Raw genomic sequence first — 23,921 nt, 5'->3', positions numbered from 1 at the left:
ATCTCAAATTCCTGGGCTCAAGCAATCCTCCTGCCTCAGCCTCCTGAGTAGCTGGGACTACAGGCACATACCACCACACCTGGCTAATTTTTTCTATTTTTAGTTGCCCAGCTAATTTTTCTATTTTTGGTAGATACAGGGGTCTCGCTCTTGCTCAGGCTGGTCTCGAACTCCTGACCTCAAGCAGTCCTCCTGCCTCAGAGTCCCAGAGTGTCACAATTACAGGTGTGAGCTACCTTACCTGGCCCAGTTTCTACTTTTAATGCTTCATCATTTTTGTGGCCTTCTTAAAATCAACAGCTTACCCAAATTGAGATAATCTTTTATCCCCTTCACATTTTTATTTTCATAATTTGTTTTTATTTCTAAATTTAAACCATTTTACTTCATGTGGTGATGAAGAATTCTAAAACAGGTAAGAAATAAAAAAGGAAAAATATATTTCCTTTTCTAAGAGTATAGATCCAAAACATTTTTTTTTCGAGACAGAGTCTTGCTCTGTTGCCCAGCCTAGAGTGCCATGGTGTCATCATAGCTCACAGCAACCTCAAACTCCTGGGCTCAAGTGATCCTCCTGCCGCAGCCTCCCTAATAGCTGAGACTACGGGGCCATGCCATTATGCCTGGGTAATTTTCCTATTTATTATAGATACAGAGTCTCACTCTTGCTCAGGCTGGTCTCCAACTCCTGGTCTCAAGTGATCCTCCCACCTTGGCCTCCCTGAGGGCTAGGATTATACCCTCATCTGGCCCCAAAGTCTCTTGTCTATATTTCAGAAATCAAAATAGGACCATCAGGTTTTTGTAATTCATTTGCCACTAAAACTTGACCTGAACTGGAAAGAGGCTACTTATAATCTTTTTAACATTTCACTTAGTGTGGTCATACAAATATCAATCTGTTTGACTATGGGTTGCTGCCCTTTACTGTGCTTGGTGTCACTATGTGGTATATGCACTATATAATCAAGATTAAACAATTCTGAGTTCTGAGACACGTAGTTCTAAGGCTTTCAAATAAAAGACTGCTGTACTCGCTTCGGCAGCACATATACAAAATAAAATTGGAACGATACAGAGATTAGCATGGCCCCTGCGCAAGGATGGCACACAAATTCAAAGCGTTCCAAAAAAAATAATAAGAGAGTGCAGACTTGCGTTGGGCTTGTTTTTACCCCTCTGTGCCCTGACATTGTGAAGGCAAAGTTGAACTCTCCCCATTTCTAATCTCTACAAGTATAGATGGGATTGTACTACCAATGTCCATTCTATTTGTCTTTTAAAACCTAGTCAGGGGCCGGGCGCGGTGGCTCACGCCTGTAATCCTAGCACTTTGGGAGGCCGAGGCGGGCGGATTGCTCAAGGTCAGGAGTTCGAAACCAGCCTGAGCGAGACCCCGTCTCTACCAAAAATAGAAATAAATTAATTGACCAACTAAAAATATATATACAAAAAAATTAGCTGGGCATGGTGGCGCATGCCTGTAGTCCCAGCTACTCGGGAGGCTGAGGCAGGAGGATTGCTTGAGCCCCGGAGATTGAGGTTGCTGTGAGCCAGGCTGACGCCACGGCACTCACTCTAGCCTGGGCAACAAAGTGAGACTCTGTCTCAAAAAAAAAAAAAAAAAAATATCTGGAGGCTTTGTTGGAAAAAAAAAAACAAAACCTAGTCAGGGCCAGGCGTGGTGGCTCGTGCCTGTAATCCTAGCACTCTGGGAGGCCGAGGTGAGAGGATCGCTCAAGGTCAGTAGTTTGAAACCAGCCTGAGCAAGAGCAAGACCCCATCTCTACTAAAAATAGAAATTAATTGGATAACTAAATATATATAGAAAAAATTAGCCGGGCATGGTGGTGCATACCTATGGTCCCAGCTACTCGAGAGGCTGAGGCAGAAGGATTGCTTGAGCCTGGGAATGTGAGGTTGCTGTGATCTAGCCCGGGCGACAGAGTGAGACTCTCTCAAAAAAAAAAAAAAACAAAACCTAGTCAGGACAGGAACATATGTACCAGCCTCTAGATGGAAGGTTCTCAAAGTCTGGTCCCCACCGTAACAGCAGCAGCAGTATCCCTTAGGAACTTGGAAATGCAAATTATTGATCCCTATGCCAGATGTATTGAATCAGAAACTCTGAGGCTGGGGTCTGGCCAGGTATGTATTCACAAGTCCTCCAAGGGATTCTGATGTGCTCTTGAGGGTCTGCAAACTATAGCCACAGGCCACACCCCATCAGCCGCCTCCTGCTTTTGTATGTCCCATGAGCTAAGAGTGGTTTTTACATTTTTAAATGGCTGGGGAAAAAATAGACAATTTTGTGACACATGAAAATGATATAAAATTCAAATTTCAGTGTTCATAAGTAAAGTTTTATGGGAACATGGCCACATCCATTCATTTATGTATTGTCTGCAGCTGCTTTTACTCAACATCAGCTGAATTGAGCAGTTGCAGCAGAGACAAAATGGCCCACAAAGCTAAAAATATTTACTGTCTAGTCCCTTGCAGGAAAAATGTGCTGCTCTAGGTTGATAGTCCACAAACAGGAATAATTACAAGCAGAGAAGGTACTGAGATCTTCCTTCACCTGAAAATGTCAGCACCCTCCTGGAGAAAGAAACCTATGAAACTTGTGTTTCCATGTGCGAGTGTTATTATGATCACCAGATCATTACTTAGGTATACATAGTTTTACATCAAAATATTCTATATTAATTTGGAGGAGTAAGAGCCACGTAGGTGGTGGACACTTTAAATTTTGTCATTCTAAAAATTATTTCTTAGTCCAAAACTCTTCAGTTCTTTGGGAGAGATAAATTCATTTTTAAATTTTGTTTTCTGATTTTCTTCTTTTTTTTCTTTAATTTTTAAATTTTTTATCTTTTTCTTTTTTTATTTTTAAGAAGTGGTAGAGCTAGATCAGTATTAATGTTTTCTGATTTTCTTCTGGGCTTTAGTGTTTCTATCTTCCAGAACACATTGTCTTTCACATGAGACTGAACTGTGTCCTGGTTGGATTGCACTGCAGGGTTTTATTTTGTGCAAGATTTGAGCCATTTAGATTACTCCTTAAATGGTTGTTATAATGTCCGAGGTAGCCCATTGTTAACTTTGTGTATCTACTTATTCAGTCATCTCTCTGTGTTTACTTCAGTTATGGGGAAGACATGAAGGGAAGTATTTGATGAACTAAACTACTTATACCTTTTTCATGATCTTTTCTGGAAGCTATAAATTTCCTCACTGAGTGGCATCATATTGTACTCTCAAAAACTCCAGCAACTTAAGAATGTTCATTCAGATATCTGTAGTATTTATGTGTACAGTTTTGATTATATTTTTCTTGGTCATTTAACAGTGAACACCCGAAGCCCATTAGGCAATAAGTCGTTATTTGTTCAATGCATTGACATTTAATTATAAACATGTATTAACTATTTTATTTTTGTATGTGTGTGTCTTAATAAATTATGTTCCTTAGGCAACTTGTTCCAGCGATGGCATGTTCCTCTAGAACTCCAGATGACAAGACAAATGGCTAGCTCTGGTGCATCAGGGGGCAAAATCGATAATTCTGTATTAGTCCTTATTGTGGGCTTGTCAACAATAGGAGCTGGTGCATATGTAAGTAGAAAAGCAGCTTGTGTGAAGAAGCTGCCAAACAGCTCCCATTAATAGACTCAATACTACTCTGCTTTAAAACTTTTGCAACTAATTCCCCTTTCTCCTTTTGGAAAAATTTCCAAAAAGCCGCCTTTAAAGTGCCTACTGTCTAATATCCTATCAGAGCCAATTTGGGAATGACTGAAATTTAATCTCATGTTGATTGATTTCTGCTCTTTTCACTTGCCTTTTTACTCTTTACTTGAATGTCATTGTGTTTTCTTAGACTTGACTAACCCACAAAACTATCCCTGTTCTCTTGGATGTGAAACACTAACCTGTGAATAAAGTCAAAGTTCATTGCAGCTCCTTAGCACAATATTCGATTTTGACTTATTTGTCAAATATTTTATTTTTCCTCAGCTTGAGATTGACATTTAAAAACAACAGCCTTCTAGGCCGGGCGCTGTGGCTCACGCCTGTAATCCTAGCTCTTGGGAGGCCGAGGCGGGCGGATTGCTCAAGGTCAGGAGTTCAAAACCAGCCTGAGCAAGAGCGAGACCCCGTCTCTACTATAAATAGAAAGAAATTAATTGGCCAACTGATATATATATAAAAAATTAGCCGAGCATGGTGGCACATGCCTGTAGTCCCAGCTACGTGGGAGGCTGAGGCAGGAGGATTGCTTGAGCCCAGGAGTTTGAGGTTGCTGTGAGCCAGGCTGACGCCACGGCACTCACTCTAGCCTGGATAACAAAGCGAGACTCTGTCTCAAAAAAAAAAAAACAACAAAAAAAAAAAACAGCCTTCTATAATAATAATAATAATAATAATAAAACAGCCTTCAATCAAAAATATTAAGCATTCCTAAAAGGAAAACTATCCCTGAATCTCACCCAAAGACTAAATTATAGAAGCAGGCCTAGAATCTCCAATTTTAGAATGGAGTTTGTATGAGGTGAGAAATATGGTGTTTAACTGCTACATAATAGTAGCACAATTATATCCTCTTAAATTAACTCTGATCAGCTTAGCAGGTCACAGAAGAATTATTCTGTAGGGTTTTTTTAATTTGGCAGGGTTTACTTTGACTAAGCAGATTGATCTAAAGTTGGATCCTATAAGGTTGAGTGAACCAACTTAGATAACACCTAGTAACGGCCTTGATTGAAGAAAGCTGTTTGTTTTACTTGCTAAGAGCAAATGGTTAGATGCCATTACAGTTGTTCTTTCTACGTTGGTAAGACAGTGAACTTTGTTCCTTGGACACTAGGTTAAAAAATGGGATATGAAGATTATTTGACATTACCTATATCCTTATACTCTGACCAGACTCCCAAATGCACAAGAAAAGTAGGCAGCTCTTGCCAGCTGTGAGTCAAATCAGAGTAAGAAATACATAAGATCTATGTGATAAGATACTTTGAGGAAATATATATTCTCCTCCAATCCTGGAACAGCATTTTTTTCTTTTTTCTTTTTTTTTTTTTAGCACAGGATAACCAAAACTGCTTCCCTGCCTTTGTATTGAATATTTCTTCATTAATACTTAGTGCACTTTCTATTTCCTTTTGTTTCCTCCTTGGCCTTACCTTTACCTACAGTTGTGCAGTGTCATCACCTAGGATACCCTTCTAGATCACTAGCGACTACAGGTGCTTCTGGGAAAGATGGCAGCAGCCTAGTATACTTCTTAATTATAGGAGCAACAGTGACTGGGGCAGGAGTTTATTATGTAAGATGTTTACGCTAAAATATATTTTGGGGTAGGGTGGGTGAGACCATGGCACTAATGAAAATTTGATCTGTTAGAATACAAAAATATTCACAGCATGTGCTTTCTTTAGGTATTTATTAAAGGGACATTGTCAGTTGCTAGAGAGTCCTTAAATCTCATTCTTCAAAATGTTGAAGTCTTACCAGATATACCTAATGGTTATTACAAATCCTCATCATCAACTCTGTTTTTTTTAACTTTTTGACAATTTCATAATTATGTTTTATGATGATAAATTATATTGTGCTTTAGTGCTGCATCTCTGACAAGACAGTCTCAAAGAGTAAATGTTGAATAGCAAGTAAAGAACACCATTTTGAATCATTTTAGGTAAAATGTAATTTTTGTGTTTTGTGGGAAACAACCCAACTTTTCCTGTGAAAAGGCATTTTATTGAATGCTTCTGAGGAGGTCCAAAAAGCCATAGAAATTGTAATATTCTCCCCACCCACCCACAGCCTCTATTTCCAAATAAATTCATTTGGCAGTGTCCCTTTCGTAATCTCTAATTTGGTCAAACTAGTGGCTGAAGTGGTACAAGCTAACACATTCATATAGCTTGCTTTCTTAAATGCCTCTCATTCATAATTCAGATACTACCTTCTGAGCCTTAACTTTTCCATTTCATATCTCTCTCCAACTTTTCCCATCGGTTCCACCCCATTCATTCAAAAATAGATTTAAAGTGTATGTGTTCGATATGTTTGTAACATTTTAAACCTGATAAACCTCTGGTTTGTGTTGCTATACCAGAGTTGGATGGCCTCCACAGAGTTGACCATGCAAATTCTCTTGATGCCAAGCTACAAGACAGGGCCAGTCACTGTTGCTTTCTCCTGCCCTAGAAATATCTAAGAACCACAAGTTCCTCTCAAGCCATTCAGTTAAATGCCTCACTGCGCTCTGTGTCTATCCAACACTGGTAATAAAGCTACCATATTATAATGGTTCCAAATTAAATGATAAGCTTTTGTCTACCTACAGCTGTTATTAAACTATTTTGTACAGTTTTGATTTAGGCTTTAAATCACTGAAAACTTGATCAGAGTTGGCTTAGATTTTTTTCTCTGAAATTGATATTAGTCTCAAGAGAACAGTTAAATTCGGTGTTCAGAATTTGATGAGATATGGCTATAAGTTGTTTAGTGTTTGTATTAGTTTCTCAGGCTGCCATAACAAAATACCACAGACTGTGTGGTTTAAACAACAGAAGTTTATTTTCTCATAGTTTTGAAGGCTGGAAAGTCCAAGATTAAGGTAATACAGGGTTCAGTTTCTGGTAAAGCCTCTCTTCTTGGCTTTCAGACAGCCACCTTCTTGCTGTGTCTGCATATGGTGGAAGTGGAGAGGGAGCTAAAGAGAGTGAGCAAGGGGGCTCTAGTGTCTTTTCCTTTTTTTACAATGGCACCAGCCCTGTCAGATTAGGGCCCTACCCTTATGACTTTGTTTAACCTTTATCACCTCCCTAAAACTCCATCACCAAATACCATCACACTAGGTGTTAGGGTTTTAACATATGAATTTGGGGAGGGGGCACAGACATTCAGTCCATAGCAGTGTTCCTACATAACTTTTTTCTCATTTGAGGAAATGTTCCTAATTTAAGTATAAATATTACCTTAGCAATTCCTGTATTGGGAACTCTTCTCCTTTGTCCCACTTTATCCCCCCAAAAGAAGGGAGTAAACCAGTGGACTTTGAAATTTTTACCATCATCCCCAGAATGAAATATATTGTGTCTTGCAACCCGTTAGATAACTACACATACATAAAACTAAAAGTTTCAAGAAATGCTGCTCTTACTAGGTACAGTATACATTATATATATATATATTATATATATATATTTCTATTCTCTTCTGTTTGTGTTTTTTTCTAAGTTGGTCATAAACTACTAAATTGATTTCACAGCCCACTAATGGGTTATAACCACAGTTTGAGAAACAATGATTTGAACAGTGTTTCTGCTGCTTGCATTGTAAAAATGAACTCCTGATTGTCGTTGATGTGAGAAATTTTCCTCCTCTTGCTGGTGACATTTCTCTAGGACCATAGGCAGGTCCCCTAATCTTGGTCTTCTGTCATTTGTCAGTGGGCAGAGCCAAAGTGACCTGTAGAATATTTAATAAGATTTAGTATTTCGGCTCTTTGCCATTGTTAAATTGATAGGATCTCATTGCCTCACTCAGAAAATGACCTGTTTCCTTTCAAATTCAATTAAGTTAAATAAACACCACCATGTTCACCTTTTTAGAAAAGTTATTTCCACTAATATTTTTCATAAATTTGTAGTTTTTCCTAATCTGACACGTATTCATGTCATTAACTGGAAATCTGTACAAAGTAGGAATACAGAAACCTTTGAGTGAAGGGTAAAAGAAATAAGAACACACACACACACACACATATACACATATGAGACAAATCTCATTCTTGCCCCTTTCCCCACTAAACCTCAAGGAGTTTCTTGGTCTGCTCTACCTTTCGTGTATGAAGGCATTAGGAAATATGAGCTGGGTTTAGGCTAATCTTTGGTATCCTTCTCATTGTGAACATGGCCACAGTTTATTTCTCTTTTCATTCATGTTCAACCCGATTAAGCCATCTTGTTAGGTAAAAGTCCCTTTCTTAAAAGTAATATTTTTTAGGTATGGTTAAATACTGGACTTGTGTATAGTATCTGATGCCAAAAGAAAAACTTTCTTCCTGAAATTAATGTTAATTAATTCATTTATTTGTTAAATTTAGTGGTAAGTTCAAGGAATAACCATTGTCTTTTAACATATAGCACTTAACTTTCTGCTTCATTCCTCTCATATGTCAAATGCTTCTAGGCTGATAAACATGAAAGCCGATCTCAGGGTCCAGGTTCCCCAATTGCAGCACATTGCCTAATGGGCTGCTGTGTGAGGGGGTCATAGAAATATTCTTAGACTATGTTTTATGATACTTCTTCTGATTGTCTTTAATCTCTCCTGTAATTAATTAATCTGAGATTATATTTGACATAAGGTCACATAAATTCCTGTCTTGTTAAACCCATGGGGTATAAAAGAATAAAAGTGCTGTAATTTAAAAAGTCATACTTACCTACCATTTTTAAAATTTTATTTCAGAGTATTACGGGGGCACAAACATTTTGGTTACATAAATTAAGATAAGGAACACTTCATGAATTTTCATGTCATCCTTGTGCAGGGGCCATGCTAATCTTCGCTGTATAGTTCCAATTGTAGTATATGTGCTGCTGAAATGAGCACTCTTACCTACCATTTTTGAAAAGGTCTCTAATAAAACTCTGGTGCTGTATGTTAAAAAACAAACTAGTCATGATGCTAAGATTACCCTTATTTAATCTGAAAGGGTTGAGAAGATAGTATACTTGAAATACAATAGGTGTTTGACCCTTAGTAAATATCTGCATATAGTTTTTCTGAATGAGATTCCTTCTGCTTCATGAATTTAGGGAAAGGATATACTATTGAGGGAAAGATGAGTTACTCTATCAGAATAGGATACAGGTGGCCATGTTTCCAAGCATTTTCTGATTACCCAGCAAAACCCAGAAACATCTACCAGGAAAACTTATGTTCCAGCTTCCTACCCAGGACCATATAGATGGATTTCACAGCTAATGTCCAGCATAGTCCAGAACCTCTTTCCCAACTCAATATAAAGTGTACCCTATTCTAGCACTTTATTCTTCTAGTGTAGGATTTCTTTTCTTTAGCTATACATTTAGAAATAAATACAAAGAGTGTAAGAAAATCTGAAACTGAAACATTTTCATCTGTTGGTACATTTTCTTTCCACACCAAGTGTGTGCACACCCAGTATATTTTATTTCTTAAGAAAATATACTGCCTTAGTGGTTTTAATATGGAGGAACTAATGACAGGTAGACAAAAGCTTCTCATTTAATTGAAAGATAATATTACTTATGGTATGAGCTAGCTGTATGGTGAAATATTATTTCTCCGTGTTTGGGTCTGCAGGTCTACAAGACTATAAAAGATGACAAAAAAAGATATAATGAAAGAATATCAGAGTTAGGGCTGACACCAGAAGAGAAACAGAAAAGGGCCGCATCATCTGGTGAGTATTCCCTTATTTCTTGCTATGATTTATGGGTATCTTGTGGAAGTAATGATGGTATAAGATTGTAAGTTTCCAAAAAGTATGGTATTACCCCAGAACTGGGAGCAATTTGTTAAAGTATTTGGCTGGAATTGGGGTTTAGGAACAAAATTAGTAACAATTATGTTTGGGGTATGTGTGTATGTGTGTGTGTATGTATGTATGAATATATATATATATGACTCCTAAAAGGCAACCTTGGTGAGGAAAACTATTGGAAAAGAGACAAGCCATTTTTTCAATGAGGAAATTCTATTGGTCTGTTTTGTTTTCCTTTTGACTCTTTGGAGTTTCAAGTTGTTGAAGATATGTTTGTTTTCCTAAAGCACATGGCCCTAGCCATGACTTCCATCCCATGTAATTTGCTTGCTTTTTCAGACAGGGCTGTTTTAATCCTTTAATAAGCCCCACAATTCTGGGCAGGTGATTGGTGTTGCTTTCTTCAGTAGCACCTCCTTATTCCCCAAACATTGTATAATAATCCCCAAATAACCTCCTGGGTTTTCCCCCTTTGTTGCTAACAAAAGGTGAAACTGAACTTGATATCTTCCTGGTGGTCACTAGGAAATTGATAGGAAGGACAGAGACCTTCTAGTATATACTTTCTAATGTATTTTAGAAATAACTAAATATGTAAGATAGGTCCTAATTCTGGTATAGACCTAATGAGTGAATGACTCATGACATCCTTCACCATTGTTTTTGTATTTTTCACTTGTGAAATGAAAGGGATACTTGCTTTTTCTCTCCAGCCAGGATGCTGTGAAGTTTGTTAAGATTAGTTTAGATACTATGTTTTGCTAACTTTATATAAAGGATTGAGACAAGTGTAAGGTGATTTTTTTAAAATAGTAGCAAGGAGTCATCTGAGACTTCAAGAAGATTCATCCTGTCTGATCTATTGCTTACAGCTGCAGAAGGAGAGCCAGTTTCTCAAGTCAGGGTACCAAGTCATGTTCCTTTCCTACTAATCGGTGGAGGCACTGCTGCTTTTGCTGCAGCTAGATCCATCCGGGCTCGGGATCCTGGGGCCAGGGTAAGGTGCACGTTCTTTTCCTTGGCACAGATGGTATAGTCGGCAAGTACATAGCCAGTGTGAACACTTAGACATTTACCTCTTAAATGACTTGGCTCTATGTATCATTTTTGTGTCCAAAGGTACTGATTATATCTGAAGATCCTGAGCTGCCATACATGCGACCTCCTCTTTCAAAAGAATTATGGTTTTCAGATGATCCAAATGTCACAAAGACACTGCGATTCAGACAGTGGAATGGAAAAGAGAGAAGGTGTGTTAATTTATTTATTTTTATTTTTTATTTTTTTGAGACAGAGTCTTGCTTTATTGCCCAGGCTAGAGTGAGTGCCGTGGCATCAGCCTAGCTCACAGCAACCTCAAACTCCTGGGCTCAAGCAATCCTGCCTCAGCCTCCCGAGTAGCTGGGACTACAGGCATGCACCACCATGCCCGGCTAATTTTTTCTATATATATTAGTTGGCCAATTAATTTCTTTCTGTTTATAGTAGAGACGGGATCTTGCTCTTCCTCAGGCTGGTTTCGAACTCCTGACCTTGAGCGATCCACCTGCCTTGGCCTTCCAGAGTGCTAGGATTATAGGCATGAGCTACCATGTCAGGCCTGTTGTCACTTCTTTATGCTTGCCTGGGCATGTCCCTTAAAAGCAAAAGAAAAGAAATGGTTTATTGGCACTCTCTTTGATACCCTAGGAGGCATTCAAAACTGTGGGAATAGAGTGGGAACTGTAAGGAAGAGCATCTTTATTAGAATGTTTTCACTTACACTCTGGACTTGAAGACACAGGTCCAGAAGCCTTTTCTTCTTTTTTTTTTTTTTTTTTTTTTGAGACAGAGTCTCACTTTGTTGTCCAGGCTAGAGTGAGTGCCGTGGCGTCCTAGCTCACAGCAACCTCAAACTCCTGGGCTCGAGTGATCCTTCTGCCTCAGCCTCCCGGGTAGCTGGGACTACAGCCATGTGCCACCATGCCCGGCTAATTTTTTATATATATATCAGTTGGCCAATTAATTTCTTTCTATTTATAGTAGAGACGGGGTCTCGCTCTTGCTCAGGCTGGTTTTGAACTCCTGACCTTGAGCAATCCGCCCGCCTCGGCCTCCCAAGAGCTAGGATTACAGGCGTGAGCCACAGCGCCCGGCCCAGAAGCCTTTTCTTCTAAACAACACTTTAGATCTTGATTCTAGTACCATGTTTTTTGAGTTCCAATTTTTTTCTCATGAGCAGTCCCTTTGATACTAGACTAAATTTTACAAACCTTCCCTCCTCCCTCACCCCTACTATCATGTTCCATTTTCAAGCAGGATGCATACTTCCAATTAAGCTAGCCACCCCTATTTGATATATCATGGTTAATTAATTAACTGGTTGAGGCAAAATCCTCTCAGGAGCTAGCTGGTTGTTCCAGTGACTAGCACCTTTCTAGATAACCCATTTTGGTAGATATGTGACTACCCAGCTCCTTGCATACTTCATGTTCTTACTTTAAAATAAACCTAAATCTAGAGCAGGGTTTCTCATCCTCAGGACTGTTGATATTTGGAGCAAGATAATTCTTTGCTGTGGCCAAGTGGCCATGCTGTGCATCATAGGATGTTTAGCACATCCCTGGCCTCTACACACCAGATATCAGTAGCATCCCTCCCCAAGTTGTTACAGCCAAAAATGTTTCCAGACATTGCCAAACGTCCCCTGGGGAAGAAATTGCCCCCATTTGAGAAGCACGGATCTGGAATACCTCTATATAAGCAAGTCATGACCAAGATTTAGCAGCCTTGGAGACTTACTTTGGAAAATATTCCTAAAAGTTTTTCATAATGGAAACAGTTTTATTTAAGCTATGAGGGAAGCTGATAGCAGTTCCAGGTGCTTCTAACACTTTCCCCTTCTTCTCCATACAGCATATATTTCCAGCCACCTTCTTTCTATGTCTCTGCTCAGGACCTACCTCACATTGAGAATGGTGGTGTGGCTGTCCTCACTGGAAAGAAGGTAAGCCAGTAGGCTGCTTCCCTGGTCAGGCTCTACATATGTGCCCACCAGCAAGTGTGGTGACGTGTGTTAACACTACCATTTATGTTTGTCCTGCTATTTGTAGTTCATCAAAGAAGGAGCAAGTCACTTTAAGTTTAATATTGCTGAATGTGTCTTTCTGGGGAAAGCAGTAGTATCAAAGCCTAGGGTAGCATGCCAGCTAAACTTCCCAGGGAAGTCAAATCACTGGGGACCATGACCCTAAATGCTGTTACTGCTCCTGTTTGTGCATCTGCCCTTCCTCCTCCTTTCTTTTTTTTTTGAGACAGAGTTTCACTTTGTTGCCCAGGCTAGAGTGAGTGCCATGGCATCAGCCTAGCTCACAGCAACCTCAAACTCCTGGGCTCAAGCCATCCTGCTGCCTCAGCCTCCCAAGTAGCTGGGACTACAGGCATGCGCCACCATGCCCGGCTAATTTTTTGTATATATATATTAGTTGGCCAATTAATTTCTATTTATAGTAGAGACGGGATCTCGCTGTTGCTCAGGCTGGTTTTGAACTCCTGACCTTGAGCAATCCGCCCGCCTTGGCCTCCCAGAGTGCTAAGATTACAGGTGTGAGCCACTGTGCCGTGCCTGCCCTTCCTCCTCCTTTCTATTTTTCCACACTAACTTTTCTCTGGGATTACTGATGACAAGAGATTGACAAATATATATTATTCAGGACAGTAAAATAATCCAGGCATAACTGAGCATGGAAAATACCGTGTTTCCCCAAAAATAAGACAGGGTCATATATTTATTTTTCCTCAAGAAGACACCCTATGGCTTATTTTCAGGGCATGTGTTATTTTTTTAAGTACAGTACAACAATCTACATTTATTCAAATATAGTTAAGTCATCTTCTTCTGGAATATCATCATAACTCTCCAAACCCCGAATTCCATCCTGAATTTCTTGCGACTCTATTTCCTTTAGAACCATTGGCCTTAATCTCTCACGTCCAGCAATAGAGCTCTCATGGGGCAGATGAGAAGGGCTGCTCATTGTCTTTACCGCTCCGCGAGGAAATGCATGGCTTGTGCAGATACGCTAAGTAGCCACGCCCATCACTGGGACTTATTTTCGAGATAGGGCTTATATTGTGCAAATGCTTAGAAATCTTGCCAGGGCTTATTTTATTGATAGGTCTTATTTTCAAGGAAACACGGTACTGTTAGACTTCACAAAGGTGAGTGCCTGAGTAATGGGGGCAGTTATTGGAGGCCATTTTGGGGGTCCTAGGAGGCTTTTGTTGTGTTTTGTTTTTGTTAATGAGAGGTACTAGAGTGTGTTTGTAAACTAATGGCAGTGTTCTAGTAGAGAGGGAATTCTCTGAAGTTAGCAAAGCCCAGAGTAGATGGAATCCAGAGCACAAGTGGAGAGATTGACCTTTGGTAGGGACAGGCCCACTTCTCCTCTGAGGGAATATTAGGCAAAGAAGATGGATATAGGTTTGTGGCTAAGCTGGTAACGACATTCTGTGTTAAGTATCTCTTATGTGTAAATAATAGGCCCTACCTTTATAGGCTAACAGTATAGGCAGAAACATGAACACATAGATGTGTGGTAAGAGAGATATGCATAGTATGTTGTGGGAATCACTGGGAAGAGTGCCCAGTAGAGTGATGGTTTCAGGGAAAGCTTCCTGGATGAGAAGGTCTTATAGAATGGGAAGTCTTATGGAATGAAGATGCATTTGAGTAAAAAAGAACAGCATAAGCAAAGGCGCAAGGATACGAAACAGCATGTTTGGTGCAAGGAAATACAAGCAGCTAGGTACTGATAGAGCTGTAGATGAAACAAGTTATGCAGGGGCTTGATCATGGAGGGCTTTGTCATGTGAACAAGCTTGAGCTTTATAGGGAGGGGAAGTGGGTTGAGTTTTAGGCAATTCAATTTTATTTTTATTTATTTATTTTTTTGAGACAGGGTCTCACTTTGTTGCCCAGTCTAGAGTGAGTGCTGTGGCGTCAGCCTAGCTCACAGCAACCTCAAACTCCTGGGCTCAAGCAATCCTCCTGCCTCAGCCTCCCGAGTAGCTGGGACTACAGGCATGCACCATCATGCCCTGCTAATTTTTCATTTATATATTAGTTGGCCAATTAATTTCTTTCTATTTATAGTAGAGATGGGGTCTCACTCTTGAGATGTAAGGTGGTATTCTGAGAGTGAACAATGTGGAGGTTGAGTAGCAGGATTGGATTGAAAAGGGAGCTTACCAAGGACACATCAAAGGGGGCTGAAGGAACTATTCCTCAGTTTCTGTCATTGCCTCTGGAAAGTTTTACCCAACCCAACCTGACTAGATTGGGTGCACCTGTCATGTTCGTAGTGCTACTGCACTGAAGCACTCCTATCACATTCAATGTTCTTGATCATTGTTAGTGCTTGTTAAGTGGGCTTGGCTACTAAGCTCTGAAGGCAGGGAGGATATCTGTTTTTCTCACTATTGTGTCCCTAGCATTTAGCACAGTGGTTGACACATAGTAGGTGCTTAATAAATATTTCTTGAATGAATGGTCCCATAGATAGTACGGAGTGGAGCAGAGACTGAAACCCTTGTCTCTCTGACTCCAAAGCTCAAGCTCTTGACTATAAGATGGAGTATAAGGGAATTAAAGGTGCTGGCAAGAGAATGGTTTGGAAGATCTAGCATTAGCTCAGATTGGTTAGAATGGAACAGCTAACCAGGTAAACAGAGGAAATTGAAAGCAAGTATAGGAAACAGCGAGACTGAGATAAAGCTGAAAGGATGGAAAATTGTGACCAAAGAGAGGGAGATTTGAGGTAGAAAGAGTGGTTTAGGAGATAACAAAATTCTGGATGTGGCTCAGATGAAAAGTATGAACCAGGTTCCAAGGTCTTCAGTGAATGAAGAGGGGTCAGAGGTGGCTCAAAACAGTGATTTGTAGGAATCTAGGTTGGTGTCCACCAGAGGAGAATAAAGCTACAAGAATCTGGAAGCAGCAACAGCAATCTCAGGAAGCCTGCAGAATACCCACACCTCCTCCTGGCCTTGTGATGTGGACTGTGGGTAAATGAACAGTCACTACATGTAAGCTATCCTTGGGAAAGAACCAAATTTCATAAAAAAAATAAATAAATGCCACTGTTGAATTACAGATATCAGTAAAACCCTTTCTAAATAATAATGAAAAAAAAGAACCAAGTTTCAGTGAAGGTTAGAAGTTGGAGAAGCAAGCCAGGTGCAGTGGCACACTTCTGTAGTCCCAGCTACTCGGGAAGCTGAGGCGGGAGGATCACTTTAGGCCAGCCTGGGCAACATAGTGAGACCTTATCTCTTAAAAAAAGAAGAAGAAAAAGAAGTTGGAAAAAGCATTCTGTAAAAATGTTGTGGATGTAGGAAACTTGTTAACAAACTAATAAGCATTCCAAACAGCCAAATAAAAAAGGCTTTTTCTGTTCTCCATTTCTACAAATCAGCAGGAATTTTGGGACTGTTGTGACTTGCTCTAATATTGTCTACTTAGAAACTTATGACTGCTTGAAGAAACTGGGGACCAGAAACTGTGGTTCTGATGATTGCTTGGAAATGGTTTCTTAAGGATGACTATAGGTCAAGAACTAATTCTTCTCATTGGGCTGACAGTTAAGAAAATAGGTCTGGAGTTTTTTGGGGGGTGGGGGTGTGCTGGAAATTCTCTGGAATTAGTAGTGATGGTTGCACAACCTTGTGAATATACTAAAAACCACTGAATTGTACACTTTAAAATAGTGAATTTTTATGTTATATGGATTACATCTCAATAAAGATTTTTTTCAAAGCTAATTCATCTCTACCTCTTTTGTGTATATGTGTGACTGTACCAGGTAGTACAGCTGGATGTGAGAGACAACATGGTGAAACTTAATGATGGCTCTCAAATAACCTATGAAAAGTGCTTGATTGCAACAGGTGAGCATTTCTGGAGATGGCTTTCTTCCCTGATATGGCTCATTCAAGTTTTAGAGTCCAGCCTTCTCTGTAGAAGGCATTACTACTTCATCTTAAAGAAAACTGAAACCCAGACTCTCCAAAGTGGGTGTCTCCTCTCAGTGCAAAACCTGGCTAAGTCTGGGCATCCTGGATTACCAGCCCTTCTGGATTATCCTTGCTGTTCCTCCCAGTAAAGGCTTGAAGAAGTTGCCCTTTTTTGTCTCCCTACTTAGCCTTCATCCTATGCCCTGTGCCCTGAAAGTGATACAGCCTCATGGCTTCATTGCCAGTTCCAGTCAGAAATCAAGAGAGGAGACTGAAGCAGTTGATTAAACCCATGTAACTATGCTAACTGGTGAATCCTCATGAGAAACTAGAAGAGAACATGGAAGCCAAAAGTGAGGCCTATTGGCCAGCTAGGGGGAGAGTGGGCCTCTCAAGGAGAGACTCTCAAATCTTGCTTCTCAAAGGAAATTGATTTAAAAAAAAAAGCCTGCTGTGAGGTGAGGTAGAAGGAAAACAAAGCCATGTATCCTGTTGTTGCTGCTGTGGCGCCAGCAGGGAGCACACACACTCCGCAGCCTGAGTGAAGAGAGCTCCACCTTTAGGGGGATGTTTGGACCAGCTCCTGCTTGTTGGGCTAAAAGGTTTTCCTCTTATTTCTAGGAGGCACTCCAAGAAGTCTGTCTGCCATTGATAGGGCTGGAGCAGAGGTGAAGAGCAGAACAACACTTTTCAGAAAGGTAATTGTCTGCTTTAGTGTTTTCTTTGTCTTGTTCTTGAAGAGATAGTATAATCTTGTGGTCCCCAAGTACCCACCTGGGAATTGGGAGATCCAAGTTCTATTTATGGCTCTTCTTCAGACTCGTTATCTGGCCTTGAGATCTGGCCTTCACTTCCTCTCCCTGCACCTCAAATACCTCACTCAAGGGTTTTAAGCTCCTAGGAGAAAAATACATGTAGTGTTTTTATTGCTTGCTGTAATTCCTTTTGATTGCCCTTCCATAGTTGTTTTTTCCTGATGCATTTGATTCATTGGAACCCCTTATAGCCTCTTGGCATTTTTCATTGCAAGTGCTGTGTGGAGACTTTGGGGAGAAAATTTAAGAGTACCTAGGTAAAAAGGAAGAGGGGTATTTTGCTTCTTAACACTGTGCTTTGCTTATAAAAACTGCTGTAATTTTCTAGCCACTCTTAGGATATTTGATAAGATTCATACTATCCTTTAAGTTTTTAATAGAACAAGGTGTATCAACCTCAGCACTCTTGACATTGGGGACCAGATAATTGTTGTGGGGGCTGTCCAGTGCATTGTAGGATGTTAGTGGTATCCCTGGCCTGTACCCACTAGATGCCACCTCCCTGCCCTGAAAACCAGAAATGTGTCCAGATATTGCCCAATGTCCTTCTGGGGAAGAGGGGGCAAAACTCCCACCAGTTGCGAGCCACTGTTGATAGAATGAATGTTATTGTGAAGAAAGAAATCTGCATTAACAACATAAGAGGCTATAATTGAGCCATTTTCTACAAGGAAAAGATGTTCTGTGCAAATTACTGTTGTCAAAGATTTAGAGGAGAATATTTCCTGCTATTATTATCCTGTGCCCCTTTGGGAAATTAATGGACTAAACTGGTGTGATCCTGCAGATTGGAGACTTTAGAGCCTTAGAGAAGATTTCACGGGAAGTCAAGTCAATTACGATTATTGGTGGGGGCTTCCTTGGTAGCGAACTGGCCTGTGCTCTTGGCAGAAAAGGTGAGTATTGGGGAGTGACCTTAATTTTCTTTCTCTGGTCTTATATCACATGTCTTTCAGTGCACTCTCACGAATTCCAGAGTTTTATTTGCCAGGAGCAGTAGAAAGAGTTTGATTAAGGTTTATATAGTGAAAAGCTAAGCACTGAGATTAGTTCTGGTGAGGGATCCCTTGGTGACCGAAAAGCTGTCTCTGAGCAACTTAACAGCAATGCCTTTCTTTCTTTTCCTCTAGCCTCTATGCCAGGACTCCTTAGAAATAAAATATTAAGGAAAGTGAGTTATTAAGATTATAAGGGCAGTGCAGGCTACATAACTGTGTGTATCTTTGAACTGCTGCTTCCTGTAAAAAGCCAAAAACTTCCTTCAGGCACATGGTGGTTCCCAGCCTGACAGATCTGTGAGTTCTAATACGAATGTTTTGTGGCAACCAGTTTTCTTAATGTTATTCTTCAGCTATGTGAAATCAGGGCATCTTCTCAGGAGGGTGCTTCCTATGCAGAAGTTGCAAAGCCCTTTTCTAAGCGTGAGGTGACTACATGAGTGGAAGTGCACTGAGTTCATGGTCTGTAGCTTAATCTGGGGATAGCAGTTGTGGCACCTGTTTTATTTGCCTTCTGAATGAACTCAAGCGCCAAGGTCCTCATGCCACAGTAACCCACTAGTAGGAGCTCCAACCCAGACTGGGCTCTGCCCTACATTTAGTAAGGGCTACCTGCTGCTCCTTTACTTCTCTTCCTATCTTCCTAGGATTGGCTTTGGTTTCCTGCCGTAACTACCAATTTCTTCTTCCCAGCTCAAGCCTTGGGCACAGAAGTGATTCAACTCTTCCCTGAGAAAGGAAATATGGGAAAGATCCTCCCTGAATACCTCAGCAACTGGACCATGGAAAAAGTCAGACGAGGTAGAGAAACTTTTTCCATATATGGTCACTCTGTTTCCTTTGAGTGTGGCCTAGGTAAAGTTAGCTTCTCTGGGAACCCCCTTGACATTAGCCCTGTCACTTGGCAAATAAAATGTTTCCACCATTCTCCAATCAACCAAATTCATCTGGGTGTTCTGAATCTGATGCACCAAACTTCTAAAAGTGCTGAAAATGAACTGTGGGTGTAGGTTCTTGCAGCTCTTGACAGCTGCTTGCATACTGATGACTATTGGTTTTACAGTGGGGGGACCTCTAGTCAGTTTCTCTACTTCCCATGAAGGTAATTGACTCATAGGCTCAGCCTCAGATCTTGTTTGCCTTTACAGAGGGGGTTAAGGTGATGCCCGATGCCATTGTGCAATCAGTTGGAGTCAGCGGTGGCAAGTTACTCATCAAGCTAAAAGACGGCAGGAAGGTAAGGAGGAGAAAGGCAGGCTGCCAGGAGACTTTCCAGCTCTCCCCTCCCCTTTCCTCATTCTTACTCCTTCATTCTACACCAGTAGATTAGTTTTCTTGGCAGCCACCATTAACCTGTCATAATTTTTCTGAATTAACCGTCCTTTCATTAAAATAGACTAATGAGAGCCAGAGTACGTACCTGTGAACCACTTTTCCTTAGCCCCTTCCTATCTGGATCACAGATTTTGGAGTCTTTGCTAGGGTGACAGATTCCTAGTCAGATGATATGGGGTGTGTGTATGGGAAGGGGTCAAGGAGGCTTATGAAAAAGAACTTAAAATTTATTTACCAGAGGTAAGTTAAACCATGATTTTTTAAAGCCCCAATTCTTAATGGTATGATGGCCACTTGTTCTATCCTTAGGTATAGTGGAACTATGGTAATTGGCTGGATTATTTCTTTTTGCCTTAGGTAGAAACTGACCACATCGTGGCAGCTGTGGGCCTGGAACCCAATGTTGAGTTGGCCAAGACTGGTGGGCTGGAAATAGACTCAGATTTTGGTGGCTTCCGGGTAAATGCAGAGCTACAAGCACGCTCTAACATCTGGGTGGTAAGTGTGCTATAGCATGACTGGGCACGATTCATTGTCCCCAGCTTGTGAACAAACCTGCTCAGTGGTGTGCTAAAGCTCATTGACAGTTTAACCAAATAGGGTCAAAGTGTTTGGAGGCTGAGGGGGTAGAGAATAGAAACTTGTGAACTGCTTGGTTTAGAGCATGTATGGCCTCATCTATAAGCTGTGGAAAATGAAATGAACAGTGTGCATGCCTGCAGGAGTAAAGCTCTTCCAGTTCTACTTGTTGGCAACAGCCAGCCATTGGCACAACCCCTGGTGGGCACGTGCACAGCCTTCAGATGGATCTGCTGTTCTCTTTGCTCAAGCATGAGTCCAGGGCATGGATGATGAAGCAGTTTTATAACATGTTCCCCACAAAAGAAAATTACTCTGTTTTCATTTTCCTCGAGTACTATTTTTAGCTGTTTTTAAAAATCTATTATGACATATAGTGTGTAGGAACCATGAGGTAATTTCCCCATTGCTAGTTACAAGTGTATTGTGTTTGATTATGGTCTCTGCAACTAAGGGCACAGGAGTCTTGGAGGGATTCCCTCCCCCTGCAAAGCTTCCTTTTTTTTAAGATAACATGTACTATAATTTTTAACCTGTTACAAAAGTAGTATGTGCTCAATATAGAAGATATAGGCAAGGAGAAAGGAGGAAAATCATCTGCAGCAAACCATTAATATTTTTGGTGTATTTCCTTCCCTTTGTTTTCTTGCACATTAGGTTTTTTTGTTTGTTTTTATGCAGTCATGGCAAGGATACTATATATAAACATTTGTATTCTGCTTTTTTTAACTTAACATCATAAATGTAAGCATTTTCCATGTTGCTTCAGACTCTGTAAACAGTCTAATGACTATATAGTATTCCATTAAGTGGATTTCATAGTTTATTTTGTCATTGCTTACTTGTTGGATTTTTAGGTTGCTTTGAGGGGGCAGTCTGAATAGCCACAAAGATGAACAAAGGGTTAGAGAGCTCAAATACCACATCCTTCATGAAGCTGGCCCTGTCCACCCCCAGCTGGGGGTTCTCTCCCTCTGCCTGAAACACTTAGCTCATTTAATCTGTACCTCTCATGTGGCTCATTACTTGTTTACATTGCACTGTAGTTAGAAGAATGCTGCATCTTCCTATACTAGGTCATATACTCCTTATAGGCAAGGTCCATGTCAGTTTTGTCTCAGCTGCCTAAACAGCATAATGCTTTTGTATATAATAAGTACTGTATAAATATTTGTTAAATGAATGAACACTAAATGACAGAAAGAAATCTTATCTTGGGAAAGATTTCTAAGTGAGAAGCGGTCATGTCTAAAAACCGATTTTCACATATAGAAAAGAGTATTCTGCAAGTCGTGGTTATTAAATATCCTATCTGCTAAGGACAGAATGAGAAGAAATAGGTATAAGTAAACTGAAGCATAGATGAGTTAGGTTAGCTTTGTGGAAGCAGAATAGTTATTTAAAAAATGGAATCTCATGGCTCATGGCCTGTAATCCTAGCACTCTGGGAGGCTGAGGCAGGTGGATTGCTCAAGGTTAGGAGTTCGAGAGCAGCCTGAGCAAGAGCAAGACCCCGTCTCTGCTATAAATAGAAATTAATTGGTCAACTAATATATATAGAAAAAATTAGCCAGGCATGGTGGCGCATGCCTGTAGTCCCAGCTACTTGGGAGGCTGAGGCAGCAGGATCACTTGAGCCTAGCCTGAGCATCAAAGTGAGACTCTTTCAGAAACAGCGGGCTGCAAAAAAAAAATAAAATAAAAAATAAAAAAAAATAAAAAAAAAAAAAAAGGAATCTCAGCTGGGTGTGATGGCTCACGCCTGTAATCCTAGCACTCTGGGAGGCCGAGGCAGGCAGATTGCTCGAGATCAGGAGTTCGAAACCAGCCTGAGCAAGAGCGAGACCTCGTCTCTACTAAACATAGAAAGAAATTAATTGGCCAACTAATATATATAGAAAAAAATTAGCCAAACGTTGTGGCGCATGCCTGTAGTCCCAGCTACTTGGGAGGCTGAGGCAGTAGGATTGCTTGAGCCCAGGAGTTTCAGGTTGCTGTGAGCTAGGCTGATGCCATGGCACTCACTCTAGCCTGGGCAACAAAGCAAGACTCTGTCTCAAAAAAAAAAAAGGAATCTCAACTGTTTTTGATAGTTTAGGTATGATTCTGGCCTGTAGATGAAAAACATTAGTTAACCATTGCAAGGGTTCTTTGAGCCCCAAAAGTTTGTATTTTGTCTTTAACTTGCTTTTTTATCATGTATTCATGTTTTGTATTTGTTTCCAAAGGCAGGAGATGCTGCATGCTTCTACGACATAAAGCTGGGGAGGAGGCGGGTAGAGCACCACGATCATGCTGTTGTGAGTGGAAGATTGGCTGGAGAAAATATGACCGGAGCTGCTAAGCCATACTGGCATCAGTCAATGTTCTGGTAATAGTGGTGTGCGGTGGGGACTCAGTAGGCTAGAATGCAGTATCAGTAGGACCATAGCACAGAGTTATGGTTTGGTTGTGTTGTGGACCAGGTAGCTTCATACAGAGGGGGAATAATTCCATCTTATGCTCACACATCCTACCCCCAGGTAGGCATCTGGTAAAAATGTTCTGTTTGGGGCCAGGCATGGTGGCTCATGCCTGTAATCCCAGCACTTTGGGAAGCCAAAATAGGAGGATCAGTTGAGGCCAGGAGTTCAGGACAAGCCTGGGTAACATAGCGAGACTCTGTCTCTACAAAAAAATTTAAAAATTAGCTAGGCATGGTGGTGCACACTTATAGTCCCAACTACTTGGGAAGCTGAGGCAGGAGGATGGCTTAAGGCCAGGAATTTGAAGTTACAATGAGTTACGATTGTGCCACTGTATTCTAGTCTTGGCAACAGAGCAAAACCCTGTCTCATATAAAATAAAAGTGTTCTGTTTGACATAAGTTAGACCAGGTAAATGAATAGATATGGCACCAGCACTGCTGGCAAGATAGAGTTTGAGCTATATAGTAGGTGGTACAAAAGTATAATCTTAGGTGTAGACAGGGCAGTATATTTTAATTTGTTCTCTGCTAGTAACCCTAATAAACCCAACATGCTGGAAAAAAGGCAGCCTATTCATATGTAACCCTTACAATCAGCAATGTAAGTCAGGCATACATAGGCAGTTCTTTGGGTAAAGGAAGGTTAGCAGTGGCCATTCCAGAGTGGCAAGGCTGGCCCTATTTGACACACATTCATCTTGTGATTTGAAAGATGGAGTACATAAAAACTTCAGGGTTTCAGAAGCCTCTAAGTAGTTTCTGTTGGAGATATTCTCACCTGATGGAATTACATTTTAAGACAGTCGCACACAGTTTTATGAGTGGGCTGCAAAAAATGACAAAGGGTAGGGCGCAGTGTTTCACACCTATAATCCAAGCACTTTGGAAAGCTGAGGTAGGAGGACTGCTTGAGGCCAGGAGTTCGAGACCAGCTAACATAGTGAAACCCATCGCTACAAAAAATTTTTAAAAATTAGCTGGGTATGGTGGTATGTACCTGTAGTCCCAGCTACTCGGGAGGTTGAGGCAAGAGGATGGCTTGAGCCCAGGAGTCAAGGTTGCAGTGAGCTATGATGACACCACTGCACTCCAGCCTGGGTGACATAGCAAGACTCTATCTCTAAAATGAATGAATGAATACATACATACATAATACATACCTAACTAACTGATGGATCTCAGGG

At 40.6% G+C, this 23,921-nt stretch overlaps 1 protein-coding gene and 2 non-coding genes across 4 annotated transcripts in view; 2 read left to right on the top strand and 1 right to left on the bottom strand.

Moving 5' to 3' along the window:
• The window catches only part of AIFM1 (apoptosis inducing factor mitochondria associated 1), a 34,335-nt gene that overhangs the window by 5,967 nt on the left and 4,447 nt on the right, over positions 1-23,921 (top strand). Inside the window, exons 2-13 of one of the 2 annotated variants that reach the window (XM_012750402.2) lie at positions 3,476-3,618; positions 9,370-9,469; positions 10,423-10,547; positions 10,670-10,800; positions 12,446-12,536; positions 16,393-16,477; positions 17,165-17,241; positions 18,146-18,254; positions 19,050-19,157; positions 19,505-19,593; positions 20,049-20,189; positions 22,499-22,641. In XM_012750402.2, the coding sequence (XP_012605856.1) occupies positions 3,476-3,618; positions 9,370-9,469; positions 10,423-10,547; positions 10,670-10,800; positions 12,446-12,536; positions 16,393-16,477; positions 17,165-17,241; positions 18,146-18,254; positions 19,050-19,157; positions 19,505-19,593; positions 20,049-20,189; positions 22,499-22,641 (1,342 nt within the window). Of the gene's footprint in view, positions 1-3,475; positions 3,619-5,201; positions 5,333-9,369; positions 9,470-10,422; positions 10,548-10,669; positions 10,801-12,445; positions 12,537-16,392; positions 16,478-17,164; positions 17,242-18,145; positions 18,255-19,049; positions 19,158-19,504; positions 19,594-20,048; positions 20,190-22,498; positions 22,642-23,921 lie in introns of both variants that reach the window. The other variant, XM_012750403.2, reaches the window with a different exon arrangement.
• LOC142866072 (U6 spliceosomal RNA) lies at positions 1,031-1,139 on the top strand. The gene has a single exon (XR_012916141.1). It is a non-coding gene; the product is annotated as a U6 spliceosomal RNA (small nuclear RNA).
• LOC142866030 (U6 spliceosomal RNA) lies at positions 8,528-8,634 on the bottom strand. Its single transcript, XR_012916103.1, has one exon. It is a non-coding gene; the product is annotated as a U6 spliceosomal RNA (small nuclear RNA).

This window comes from Microcebus murinus, chromosome X (assembly GCF_040939455.1).
Source record: "Microcebus murinus isolate Inina chromosome X, M.murinus_Inina_mat1.0, whole genome shotgun sequence".
Classification (NCBI taxonomy): Eukaryota; Metazoa; Chordata; class Mammalia; order Primates; family Cheirogaleidae; genus Microcebus; species Microcebus murinus.
Note: the sequence above shows the minus strand (reverse complement) of the source record. Positions and strands in the feature narration are given on the sequence as shown.